The sequence below is a fragment of the Peromyscus maniculatus genome, chromosome 15 (assembly GCF_049852395.1).
Source record: "Peromyscus maniculatus bairdii isolate BWxNUB_F1_BW_parent chromosome 15, HU_Pman_BW_mat_3.1, whole genome shotgun sequence".
Taxonomy (NCBI): domain Eukaryota; kingdom Metazoa; phylum Chordata; class Mammalia; order Rodentia; family Cricetidae; genus Peromyscus; species Peromyscus maniculatus.
In genome coordinates this window covers 35,616,538-35,629,898 of record NC_134866.1, presented here as the reverse complement: position 1 = coordinate 35,629,898, position 13,361 = coordinate 35,616,538, and the positions used below count along the sequence as shown (strand labels likewise).

Genomic DNA, 13,361 nt, shown 5'->3' with positions numbered 1-13,361 from the left:
TTTTTTTTTTTTTTTTGGTTTTTCGAGACAGGGTTTCTCTGTGTAGCTTTGCGCCTTTCCTGGAACTTGCTTTGGAGACCAGGCTGGCCTCGAACTCACAGAGATCCGCCTGGCTCTGCCTCCCGAGTGCTGGGATTAAAGGCATGCGCCACCACCGCCTGGCTTTATGTCTTTGATTTTTATTCTTTATGTAAATACATTAAAGTGGAATTTCTGAATCAAATGGTAGTTCTAGGTTTCATTTTTCTGAGTAATCCCCAGTTTTTAATGACAGCTACATTATATGATATCAGCAATACCAACACACCTTGTGTTTTGAGGCCTAGAGTTTGCCAAGTAGGTCAGGCTAGATGGCCCCTGAATGAGCCACAGGACTCCACCTGTCTCTCTGCCTTTCACCAGTGCTCAGTTTATTAGTGGGTACTACCACATCTGGGTTTCTTTTACTTTTCCTTCCTTCCTTCCTTCCTTCCTTCCTTCCTTCCTTCCTTCCTTCCTTCCTTCCTTCCTTCCTTCCTTCCTTCCTTCCTCCCTCCCTCCCTCCCTCCCTCCCTCCCTCCCTCCCTCCCTCCCTCCCTCTCCTTTTCTTTCTTTCAACATGGTTTCTATGGATTGTACTCATGTACAATTTATTGAATGAACTATCTCCCCCCAAACCATGCATTTAAGAATGATTTCCCCAACTTACTTTTCAAATTGTGTTGATATTGAATAGTCTGTTGTAGCCCTTTTATCATAGTATGAAGAGTAGTACATTCTAAAACATAAAAGATACATTTATTTGAAAATCATTTTGGAATCCTTTTGATTGAAAGAACTGAAGCAAAATAATATTTAAGTGAAAATTATGTGATCTTAATAAAGCAACCAGACATCTCAAGGTAATTTCCAATATATGGTGTCTTAGGGCTATTGTTCCTATGATGAAACCTGGAGACAAGAGCTACCCTGGTACTAATTTCTGTCTTAGGGTTCCTATTGCTGTGATGAAACCTGCAGGCAAGAACTGATGCAGAGGAGGCCCTACAGGAGTGCCTACAGCCCCATCTTCTATAGGCATTTTCAACATAAACAAGACTCCCTCCTCCTCCTCCTCCTCCTCCTCCTCCTCCTCCTCCTCCTCCTCCTCCTCGCCCCCTCCCCATCCCTCCCTTTCCCAACTTCTTTTTCTGTTTTTTCGAGACAGGGTTTCTCTGTGTAGCCCTGGAAGTCCTCGAACTCGCTTTGTAGACCAGGCTGGCCCTTAACCCAGAGATCCACCTGCCTCTGCCTCTCAAGTGCTGGGATTAAAGGTGTGTGCCGCTACCTCTCAGCAAGCTCCCTCCTCTCTGATGACTCTAGCTTTTGTCAAGTTGACATAAAACTAGCCAACACATACAGTAAGTATTTTAAATTCACCTTTTTTTTTTTGGTTTTTCGAGACAGGGTTTCTCTGTGTAGCTTTGCGCCTTTCCTAGAACTCACTTGGTAGCCCAGGCTGGCCTTGAACTCACAGAGATCCGCCTGGCTCTGCCTCCCAAGTGCTGGGATTAAAGGCGTGTGCCACCACCGCCCGGCCTTAAATTCACCTTTTATGTGAAAGGAATCCCAATACTCAGTAATGACTTTTCTAAGACACAGTACAGTGGAGACCTCCCCCTGTGCCTTAGCAATGTCTTCCCTAAAAGTGACCCACAGCTGGACACGTCTGGGAACCACAGAAAGTGTTTCCATGCAACTCTTACAGGAAAGCATATTCTAAGAAAAGAGATTAAGTTTGTTCAAAGGTGGAGGGCCATAGCAGTGAGATGGTATACAATGAGGCTTTTGTTACAGCTGAGCAATATGTTTTCTTGGTACTCATAACTAAGTCCTGGGCAAGACAGAACTATGCAAGTATTGAAAACCCTACACAATGTTACAAGACAACCTTAGTCCATGGCTGCAGACAGAATAGAAAATACTTTCTTTAATCGTGATGATGAAAATCAAAGTATTTTGCAAAAGCTCAAAGCCGCATGACCAGCACCAGGTTCCACTTTCGTGGCCCTTCTCTCTTTCCTGTTCTCCCTTCTGTCCCCAACACCCACTCTCACAAAGCCCTCCGTCACATTCTCCTTTCTCCATGTTGCTATTTCCCAGTAACAGAATGATGGATAAATTACATTTCCAGATAATCATTAGCTGCTAACTTGCTTTACACATGCTACTGTGCTAGATGATGTAATAAGAGAGATGTGCTTGGTTATTACTTGTCCTTATTGTAATGAACATCATTTACTGTAAGGAATCTAGCAATTAGTGAAATAAGGTAGCTGAAGTTCCTTCAGTAATCAGCAAATGAAAATCACTTGCTACTCTGTGCATACTAGAGGTTTTAAAAAGTATTTTTCAAATTTGAACACCAGATGGCAGGCTCAGCACATTTTTCCACATTAGAAATTAGCTAGCTAAAGAGTTCTTCATGAACTAGAATGTCCTTCACTGATTCAGAATAAAAGCTTTTCACTGTCTTTGCAAATTTTAATCTACATTATCTTTTCTCCCCAGAATTTATTATGCTGTCCTATTAAAATTTTCTTGATTATTAAGCTATTTCTTTCTTTTTATTGGATTGATTCATCTACTCCTTCATGTAAAGGGTTTTTTGTTCTTGTTTGTTTGTACTGCTTTCTCTCATGGAAACCCTGATACTCATCTCTGATGAGAGGGTCTCATCAGATAGCCTTACTCAGATTTCTCTGAGAAAAATATAGCAACCAGGTAGTCTTCCTTTGCTTCCTGCCCTTGGTTCACTCCAGTATCTCTGTAACTCCTCTTTTCCATCATAGAAGTAGCTTTTTTTTGTCCATCTAAATTGACTGTTTAAGGATGCTGTTCACCATGGTATAACCTTTTAATGTTTTGTTCTTCTTTTAATTAATTTTCAGTTTTCATGCATGTTCATCAAATAATTATTACTATGAGTAACATGTATGAAGGGACTGATGTTTTTGCTTCAAGTGATGTTTTCTTTGTATGTAATCCCATAGTTGTATTGGAAAACCACAGTAGTAGACATATACAGATGAGCTCTCATCATTTTCCTGTTCTTCTGCACAGTACCATATGACCCAGCTATCCAAGTCCTTGGCACATGCCTAAAGCACTTGACATCTTTTTATACAGATGCTTTTCCAGGCATGTTTGTTGATGCTCTCTATTCACAACAGCTGGCTGTGTGCCATTACATGCTGCTCCCTGGACAGTGGGCTGGATGGTGGGCTGGAGTCTTAAGCTATTTCTTAATATTTTAGTACACCAATAATGATTTTAGTGAAAATTTAGGATCTAGTATTAATTATCAATTTGTGTGTTAGTAAATATTTCATAGAGTAGTCTGAAATATTAAATGCAATTAAAACATAGCTTTCAGCTGGACCTGAAATGTCTCCCAAAGACTCACGTGGCTAAAGGTTTGGTTCTTAGCTCATGGAGTCACTGGGAGGTGGCAGAACCTTTAAGAGACAGAATCTAGCAAGAAGTCAGGTCACTGATGTATGCCTTCAGAACCAACTGTGGGACCCATTTCTCTTCTTCGGTTTTACAGCCAGGCATAAGGTTATGGGCCTTATCTGTTGTGTGTCACGCCATTATGGGCTGCACCAGGCCCAGAGCAGTGGGGTCACGAGGTCATGAACTAGATACTCTAAAACTGCCAGCCCTGAATGGACGTTTCTTCTTTTTAGGTTGATTTAGCCCAGGTGTTCGTTACAGTAAAGGAGAGAGAGTTAACTTAAGCATCTAAAAGAGTCTACCGTGTTAGTCTTCAACACTGACATTATTACCATCTTGATCACTCTTACAATGTGTCCAAAATTATATTCTTTGGTATTTAATTATGAGGCTACACAAAAACCTGTACAGAGATAACTATAGCAGCCATATTCATAACAGGCAAAATTTGGATGAGAACAATGAGTCTTTTAATAGGCGAATGAATAAACTGTGGTTCCTCCACAAAATTCAGTAAAAATAATATTTTTATTGAGCACTAAAACGTGAAGGAATTTTTAAATGCAAAGTCAAAGAAGTCAGTCTGAAGAAGTTGAATATTATGTGATTCCAACTATGTAATGATTTGGAAAATGAAGAGCTATACACAGTAAAATGATCAGTGAAGCTCAGACATCCAGAGGGATCAATGGAGGGGAGGGTGTATACGCAGAACACTGGGACTCTTTTAGGGCAGTGAAACTAGTATCTGGTTTGATACTGTAGTGATAAATGCATGCCATTATGCATTTATCAAGACCCATAGAATGAATAACACAAGAAATGAGCATTAAGTAAACTTTGCATTTTAACTACATACCTATCAATTCAATTTTGCCTCAGGAGTTGTAACAAATGCAAGGTGTTGGTGACAGGGAAACTGGAAGAACCAAAGAATATATGGGGATTTTCCATACTTTCAATCATTTTTCTCTGTGTATTTTAAAATTTCCAAAGTGTGTACCAATTAACAAATTCAAAATCATTTCTGTTATGATTTCGACAGTGTCACACACTTAGAAAAGCTTTTCCATAATAAACACAAGTACTTTAAAAAGTTTTTTTGTGTTTATCTTTTTGACATTTAATAAAATTTTAGATGTACAGAAAAATTGAAAATATTTTCTATATGATTTATTTCTGATATATAATTTCTGATTATATATAATCATTAATATACAATAGTATATATATATACATATATATAGACAGTTACCCCTATTATTAATACTCTACATATTAGTATGGTATATCTATCACAATCTATGAACCAATATTGATGTTATTTGCTAAAATTCATGCTTTATTTACATTTCCATGGTTCCTTCTTTTGCTTGTCCTGGGAGGCTCTCTACCATACCACTGCATACTTATTTGCCATGTTGTCTTAGGCGTCTCTGCTCTGACAGTTTTGTTTCTTTGGTTTTGATGACCTTGACCATCTTTGAAATATTGGTCATGTATTTTGTCATGTCCTGTGGGAACTTGCAAGATGTTTATTTCTTGATTAGATTGGTTGTAGAAATGGGAAGTTTACAAAGGTTTACATCATTTTCATCATATCATATCATATCATATCATATCATATCATATCATATCATATCATAGGAACCTACGGTTAATATGATATTATTTCTGATGTCTCTGATCATGTGGCAGAGGTAGCATTTGCCAGGGTCAAGGTTCAGCACCATGTAATTATAAACTACACCTTGTGATACTGTGTGCTTCCCTACAGTAAAGGAATTACTGTACCACACTTAACCACTGGAGTCAAGCTCCACCTAGCTAGAACAAATTATCTACATCAGCCACTTGGAATTCTGCCACTCGGGAGATCTGTTTCTTCTTCCTTTGTTATTTATTTATAAAAGTGGATTAAGGGTATTTGCTTAGCATTATGGGTATAATTCAACACTGTTCTTTTTGTTGCTGAAATCATTCCAACTTTGCTCATCGAGAGCTCTTTCAGTTGGTTTCTGAGTTGTTTTTGACAAATTCCATCATTATGGGTTTATTTTTTTCTTTTGTTTCACTTTTTAAAAATATGTTTTAAGATGAGAAAGGCTCTCTCTTTCTATCCCCAGCTGGATTGAACTTATAACCCTCCTCCTTAAGCCTCCTGAGTGCTGGAATTCTGTAATGTAACACCACACCTGGCTATTTTTTTTTCTGTTTTGAGTGTTGTCTTTCTTGTGGCACAACAAGATACTTCAGTCTTACAGTATAAATTTAATCCTAATCCTACACTCACCCAGTTCTTTTTATTAGAGAAAAGTAAGATTCTTCTTTTCATTAGAAGTTAATATCTGGGCACTGGATCATTGCTACTTAGGGCCTCTCAGACACAGCATGAAAATATATGTGCTCAATGGTCATCTCTGAAATATATATACAAGTGACATTATACAGACTGGGCAGGTTGTATTTGGGAATATATATGTATATACATATACATATATTCATGTAACAACAATTAATAAAAAAAAGGCCATGCATTTGAAAGAAAGAGGGATATGGGGAGGGCTTGGAGGAAGGAAAGGGAAGGGTAAATGACATTATCATAATCTCAAAAAAATAAAAGAATAAAAATAAAAAACCCAAAAGGAAAATATATGTGCATAGCTTCATTTAAAAAATGTTCTCACATTTTACTGCTTTGTGTGTGCACATGCATGTGTGCATGCAAGTGTGACGTGTTAAGTCAGAGGACATTTGGGGAGTTGATGTTCTTTTTTTTTTTTTTTTGGTTTTTCGAGACAGGGTTTCTCTGTGTAGCTTTGCGCCTTTCCTGGGACTCACTTGGTAGCCCAGGCTGGCCTCGAACTCACAGAGATCCTCACAGAGATCTGCCTCTCGAGTGCTGGGATTAAAGGCGTGCGCCACCAACGCCCGGCTGAGTTGATGTTCTTTTTCCTGTGTGGATCCTGTGGCTCAAACTAGGGCACTGGACTTGGCTACAGGTGCCTTTACCCACTGAGCCACCTTGTCAGCTCACAGCTTCACCTTCAACTCTTAAAACTGGTGACCCATCTTACATTTATGTAGTAGGAACTCAAGTTTTGCCCCACGTGGTTTTACAGACCTGCACTGAGCCTTCAGTTTGCCATTGGTTTCTTGGGTAGTGTCTGGTAGAAGACTTAACTTCCTTCATTGTAGTTTTTGTATATTTTGGAGGAGTACTAAAAAAAGAGTCCAATGAGACTCCAGTCTGCAAAGGTCTACATGCACTTAAGGTAGGCGACAAGCACAGAGTACAACGTCAGCCCCTGTCATCGTGAGCACCCTCATTAGACTAAGACTGCTTTAGGCAGTGAAGGACTGACCTTCTTTTATCGTGGCCTCTTTTGTTTGCATTATCTTTAATAAACTATTAGTCTTCTCCAGCTGGATATCCAGACGGTTGTTCTTTCCAGTGGTTTCTATCATTTTCTGCAGAAGAAATTTGGACCATGTTATCACAACATCAAGGACACTATTTTGGTTCTTTTGTTAAGAATATGAAGACAAATGAGAACAAAAACCATTTGACATGTGAGTCTAATAACTGAATTTGGGATATAATTTCAAACAAACTACAGTGTACGGAGCCTTTGATTTTTCCCTTTCTTACACATGTAGCCTCTGATAGAGGACAACTTCGTTCACTCTAGGTTTTCATGTAGTTGAAACTACACTAAGAAGAGTCCATTGAGGCAACAGTCTGAAAAGTCGTACGGGCACTTGCAGTAGGTGACACATGCAGGGCCCAATGGCAGTCACTGCAGTGAGCACACAAACAAGGAGAAACTATGACCTGTGAGTACCTTTCTTTCAATTATTCAACCTTTAGTTCCATGTTCACCCCAGGCATCTATCAAGCATAATGGTAGATGCCTATAGTCAGCTTCTTTGGAGGCTGATGTCAAGGTGTATGTCCTGTGCTCAGGAGTTCATATCCATCCTGGACACTCCGGTATGGTTTTGTCTTAAAACTTTTGCTTCCAGACAACTCTATGATGACATGATTATGCTATTTATTCTGTTCTGCACTTAGCTACTCCACTTAGCACTATTATCTGGGAGACAATATCATAATCACAAATCTACTGCGTTCTTTTTACAGCTATTCTGAGTCTTAGTTTTGAAGATGCTATTAGGGAAGATTTTGTTGTTTATAATTTTTCTATTATAGACAATAAAGAAGCATTTTGAACACGTCTCCTTGGTATCTTTGTAAACAGTACAATAAGCTTCCTTGTACTCTTCAAGTGTATCAGTTCATCATCAAGCTTGTGTTTTTTGTACCTCCACCCACTTCCCCACTTTTTTCCTAAGCAGCTCACGTTGTATTACTTCATCTGTATTACCATTTAGGTATTTCTTATGTATCTTTCTAAGAGGTAAAATTCTAAATATCAGAATACCATATCCAATTTAAAAATGGACAATTATTTTTATTTACCATACTTGAGAATCTGATAATGTATTTTCAAATTAATGTTCAAGCATATGGCACTGATTCCTTTTTCACAAGAGTACTTATTTCTTTTCCATGCTGGACTAAGAAAATTCAAGTTTTAGGCAAAGAGAAGGAAAAGAGAACAGGTAGAATGGGGAAAACTAAATACATGTATGTTCTATATTATAATTAGTCATCATGGTAGAAGACAAAACATGAACCTACTTTACTTTTCATTAAAACTACTTTGGAGTCTGTGGGCATTCTGGCATTCCCTTAACTTTAGCAAAAATATATCAATTGTTTGTTTCCTTGCCCTAGGAACATTTTTACATATTAGTACAAATAAGTTAAAATGACAATGGGCATTATGGAAGAGGAGGTAGAAAGAATGTAAGAGCCAGAGGCTGGGAAGAGTGTTGTGAAATGCTGTCTCCTGGACAGGACCTGGCTGTTGTAGTTATGACTCATAGAAGCTGTGGCCTGTGCAAGACCAAGCCAGTCAACATTCCAGTATGAGTGGGAAAGGGCCCAGGAGCCCCTACCTCTAGCTGAGGTGCTCCTCGAAACTGATCAGTGGTGTAAGGGGTGATTGGTGTGGCTGTGTGTGGCTGCTGGTAGGTGGACCATATTCTGGTGGGTGCGTCACATCCGTATGCATGCAGGAAACACTAACCAGACTTAGTGAGTTATTGAAGAAGAATAATGAGGAGGGGGGAGGAGGAAGAAGAGGATGAAGAAGAAATAAGAGAAGGAGGAGGAGAAGAAAATGATGATGATAAGGTAGGAAGGGGAAGTAGTGTGTGTGTGTGTGTGTGTGTGTGTGTATGTGTGTGTGTTCTATGGTATACATGTGAGTGATTTGGGTTGGATATGATTGAGAAACCTTGTATACATGTATGAAATTATTGAAGAACAAATAAAATATTAAAGTTTTAAATACAAGAAAGGATTTAGCAAAATACATTTTCATTATTCTAATCTGGCTCATCTTTTAAAAATTAAAAAGTATTCAACAACAACGACACACTATACTATAATAACATACAATGAAAAAAACTAAGTTTATTGGTGTTTTCAAATTCCTGGCATGCTATTCTTTGGGATTTGGGGACAATACATCAGCATTCCCATGAATTTTCAGTCTTTACTCTTTTTTCCCCCTTGAGACATGGTTTCCTTGTGTAGCCCTGCCTGTCCTGGAATCTGCTTTGTAGACCAGGTTATCCTTGAACTCTGAGATCCATTGCCTCTGCCTCTGGAGTGCTGGGATTAATGATGTGCACCACTATGACTGGCCACACATTTATTATTTAGCTAACATAGCTAAAATTCATGTTTAAAGATTAAAATACACCACCAAGTTAAGTAGTACTTAGAAAGAAATATAGCCTATAAAAATATTCCAACAATGAAAAATGTAACTTAAAATTTGGCTCTCCCAGTAAGGAAGTAGCCCCTCATGGATCAAGTGTAGACACTGCCCATTATATTTTTAAAATTAAAACTTTGTTTATTTTTTATGTGTGAGTGTTTTGACTGCATCTAAGCACACCATGAGTGTATAGTGCCCTCACGTGTCATAGGAGGGTGTTGCATTTTCCAGAATTAGAGTTACAGACAGTTGTGAGCTGCCAAGTTGGAGCTGGGAACTGAACACTGGTCTGTAAGAGCAGCCAGTGTTCCTAACCACTGAGCAGTCTCTCCAGCCCTGGCTCCTTTGTTTTGATGAATTTTCCTTTCTTCCCAGTTTCTCTCCTTGACAACAATCTTTTGTGTTTTTCTCCAGTCGTTTGCTATGTGTCTTTACACACCTTTTCTATCTGCGAGAAGTCGTCTATCAGTTTGTCAAGATTCACATTGCTAATCTTCTTCATACTGCCTTCGTTGCTTTGATCCATGCCTGAAATAGTGAACAGCAGACAATATTAAGGAATACCCCGTACATCACAACATTGGTCATAATTCAAACATGAAAGTAATTGTCCCCTGAGCTCCATTTTACTTGGAGAACTTTTGTTATACTCAGTATTAGCAGCAGCCAAATATATCCTTTTCTCTACTCATCCACCTCTGCCAAATGTTCTCTAAACATATCTAAATTTTGTATGGTTACATATACATGTATAGAAATTATTTGTCTTTAATATTTAATACAATCTAATAATGCCACCACCACCATCTGACACTCATCTCTTTGCCTATCAGTCTGGCTGGACTTAAAATATGATATATTATCCAATCTGAGGCATGACTTCAAAGGTAAGAATTCTCACTTAATATGCTAAATATGCTTTTTAAAATGTTATGCCACAGATATTTGTTAGCTTGTTTATGCCTCATATTTTGTCTGGCAGCATGTTGAGTAAATAAATGATATATAGGAAGTAATGTACTCACAAAAATGTTTCTGTATTTATATCTTTTCCATTTTTTGGATATGATTAAGTTTTAGTAACTGCTAACAACTGAAATAAAGACAAAGTTTCAGTTTTAACCCTATGGAACCATTAATAACAAATGCTTCAGAATCTCACAGGTGAACTCATCCACACAAGATGGAGAAACTGAATGTAGGCAGCATTTAAACATAGGAGTGGGAAGGTGACTTAATAGAATCAAGATTAATACAATATCAAAGTATGAAATACTTGTCAGTAGACTTTTCTCAAGTAAAAAAGGGGTTGAAATGCAAATTTGAAAATCAGGTATTCTAGATCTGGGAAAACACCACAAGCCAATGTATTGGACAATAAATAAAATTCCTGAAGCAGTTACTAAAAATAATTTTTGGTGGTCATATTGTTGTTAAACTGGACATTGCCTGATGTTACTCCATCAAGAAATACCACTTTCTTCTTTTTCATATTACTTGATAGTAGCAGATTGTAATGGTTTTGAAATCTGAATTTTGGTTATTGACTTTCAGTTTAGTGAAATACTATCAATTATGTATCACATATGAATAAAATTATATTTAAATTCCTTAGTAAAAACTTGATCATTGTGGTAAAAATAGATATAACAGACGCCCCCCATGATAAACAGTTAAATTATTTGTTGAACAAAGTTTAAAAAATCACTAGTTGACATTGCAACTTAAATACTAGAGAATATCTAAAGTATTTAAAAACCTTTCCCTAACTTTATTTTTTTTGTAGTCCCTAATGTTTTAAATAATTTTTAAAAACTTGTTCTGCCTCAGAACTAGATTCCTGAACTAAATGCATTTTAATTAATTTAATTAATTAAGCCTAGATTGTCTCCATTTTTCTTTTCTTCATTGAACACATATAACTTATAAATATGACTGAGGATGTTGCTCAGTGGAAATGCATTTGCTTGACAAGCTTATGTGTGTAAGTGGTAGGGGGCAGTGAGTGAAGAACTGGGTCGAAGTCCCCATCACGGGACAAACAAAACTTAATATTAATATTCTATTTACTACTTCCTGCCTCTGTCACATTCATTTCTAGATTTTTTTTTTTTTTCAAGACAGGGCTTCTCTGTGTAGTCCTGGCTGTCCTGGAACTCACTAGTAAGCCAGGCTGGCGTCGAACTCGGCCTCCTGCCTCGGCTTCCTGAGTGCGGGGATTAAAGGTGTGCACCACTACTGGACTTAAAACATGATATACTTTACTAGATGTCTTAATTGCCCTCTTCCCCCAATTTCCTCGGTCCAGATTCTTCCCACAAATGTGGTCTTGCCCAGTGGAACGTTGTGAGTCAGCGATTCAGTGCTGGTGACTTCTCTACAGAGCAGACACTGATTTCTGACTTCCGAGGCTCAGCCTCCCCCAAGTCCACAGGCTAGCAATAGACCCGTTTCCTTCTGTGGCTTCAAGCCTGTTGACTTGTGTCCCAGGGCTTGCCTTCTCCCCAGCCCCGCCAGTCCTTGCCGGTGCCAGGGGCGGGGCAGGGCTCAGGGTGGCTGCTTCTTCTTCCTTCTGAACTCTCCAAGAACTCCTCTCAGAGCCCGTGGCTCAGGCCCGCCATGGCACCCCAGGGTCCTCAGGGCTGAGCAGACACGCAGGGGTGCGGGCGAGGGCCACGGGTCAGAGAGGCGGGTGGGACACAACTGGAAGAATCCAGGACACTTCGAAGAGGTGTAAGGAAAAGAATCTCTGGAAATTGGAGTTCGAATCTCCCAGGAAGACCTTGGAACCTACCTGCCACCACCGCGACACTTCCAGTCTCCCGCCAGCTCCTCTGGGCAACGTGGCCGGTCCGCTCCAGATTGCTGTCCTCTTCCGGGTGGGAAGCAGGTTCCCTCAACTAGGGGTCCGCCGTTCTCCTGGCCTGTCCGTGCCGTTCGTTCTCCTGTCCTGTCCGTGCCCGATCTTGGAGCCCCTGACACAGGGCGTTCTAGCTCCCTTCACCATTTACTGCCTCCTAGATGCTTTCACGTGTTTCTTAGACCATGGACCAACATTCAGCGACTGTCAGATTAATTACTGTTTTGCTTGAGAGACCCCCACCCCAGTTCCCCCTAAGGCCCGGAGAGCTGAGGAAAGGGACATCTTAAAATAGCCAGAACCAAGTCAGTTCCCCTTCCCAGACAGGGTGAAGTCAGAAGTTTTAAAAGTACAAAATCAGACTGTCTGGTGGTAGCTAACCACGAGACGCCCCCCTGCCCTGAGATAATATGACCAAATTTTGGAGAGGGGCTGTAAAACTCCTGACAGAGCAAAAAATAAGATAAAAGTTCAAACTCAGGAAAACTGGACCAATCAAGGGTGGACCCATACTAACCCCCTCCTCTCTGAAGAATTCTGTGGTTTTTGCCTTCAAAAGCTAATCTCCACAGGAAAGAGGAACTCTCCTCCCTGCCTCGCTGCGCCGGGCACTGAGGACGAGGGTTCCTTGCTAGCTCGTATTGCGCCAACAAGTAAACCTTGCTATTGCATTCTGGACATATCTGGTCTCCTGGTGGTCTCTTTGGGGGTCCTTATCTGGGTATAACATGCTAAGTCATCAATAAACCACACCTATGCTTGGTTTCTATAACTCAGCACAATTAAATAAATAATAACCCACACTCATTCCTGTGATTCTATTACAGGCCTTTCAAAGTACCAGATTCAGTTAATAGATACAGTTTCCTATCTAGTGTTTTGTTTTACTCGTTTATAGATTCAGGGCATGGACTCTTAGGTAGTTTAAACCTCAACTCTTTAGGTGTCTTGGGTAAGTCCTTATTTTATTTTATTTTTTTGTATGTCTCAGCTTTTTATTTATATAGTATGATTTAAAAAAGTTTCTACCCATGAAGGTTGTTGTACCAATTAATGAATTCATGCACTTAAAAGATGATTGGGTTTCTTGCTTCAAGTGTTTAAAAATTATTATATTTTCCAATGTTGTCCAATAGCAATTGAAAATGTATCAGCTGCAAAGTTTTTTTTAA

General features: G+C 39.2%; 1 protein-coding gene across 1 annotated transcript in view; it reads right to left on the bottom strand.

Moving 5' to 3' along the window:
• Ccdc152 (coiled-coil domain containing 152) overlaps positions 1-12,240 on the bottom strand; it is a 28,861-nt gene extending 16,621 nt beyond the window's left edge. Inside the window, exons 1-4 of the mRNA XM_076551850.1 lie at positions 12,124-12,240; positions 9,769-9,857; positions 6,840-6,945; positions 689-757 (exon numbers count right to left, since the gene is read on the bottom strand). Coding sequence (XP_076407965.1) covers positions 689-757; positions 6,840-6,945; positions 9,769-9,855 — 262 coding nt within the window. The 5' untranslated portion in view covers positions 9,856-9,857; positions 12,124-12,240. The remainder of the gene's footprint in view (positions 1-688; positions 758-6,839; positions 6,946-9,768; positions 9,858-12,123) is intronic.
• Positions 12,241-13,361: the final 1,121 nt, after the last annotated feature.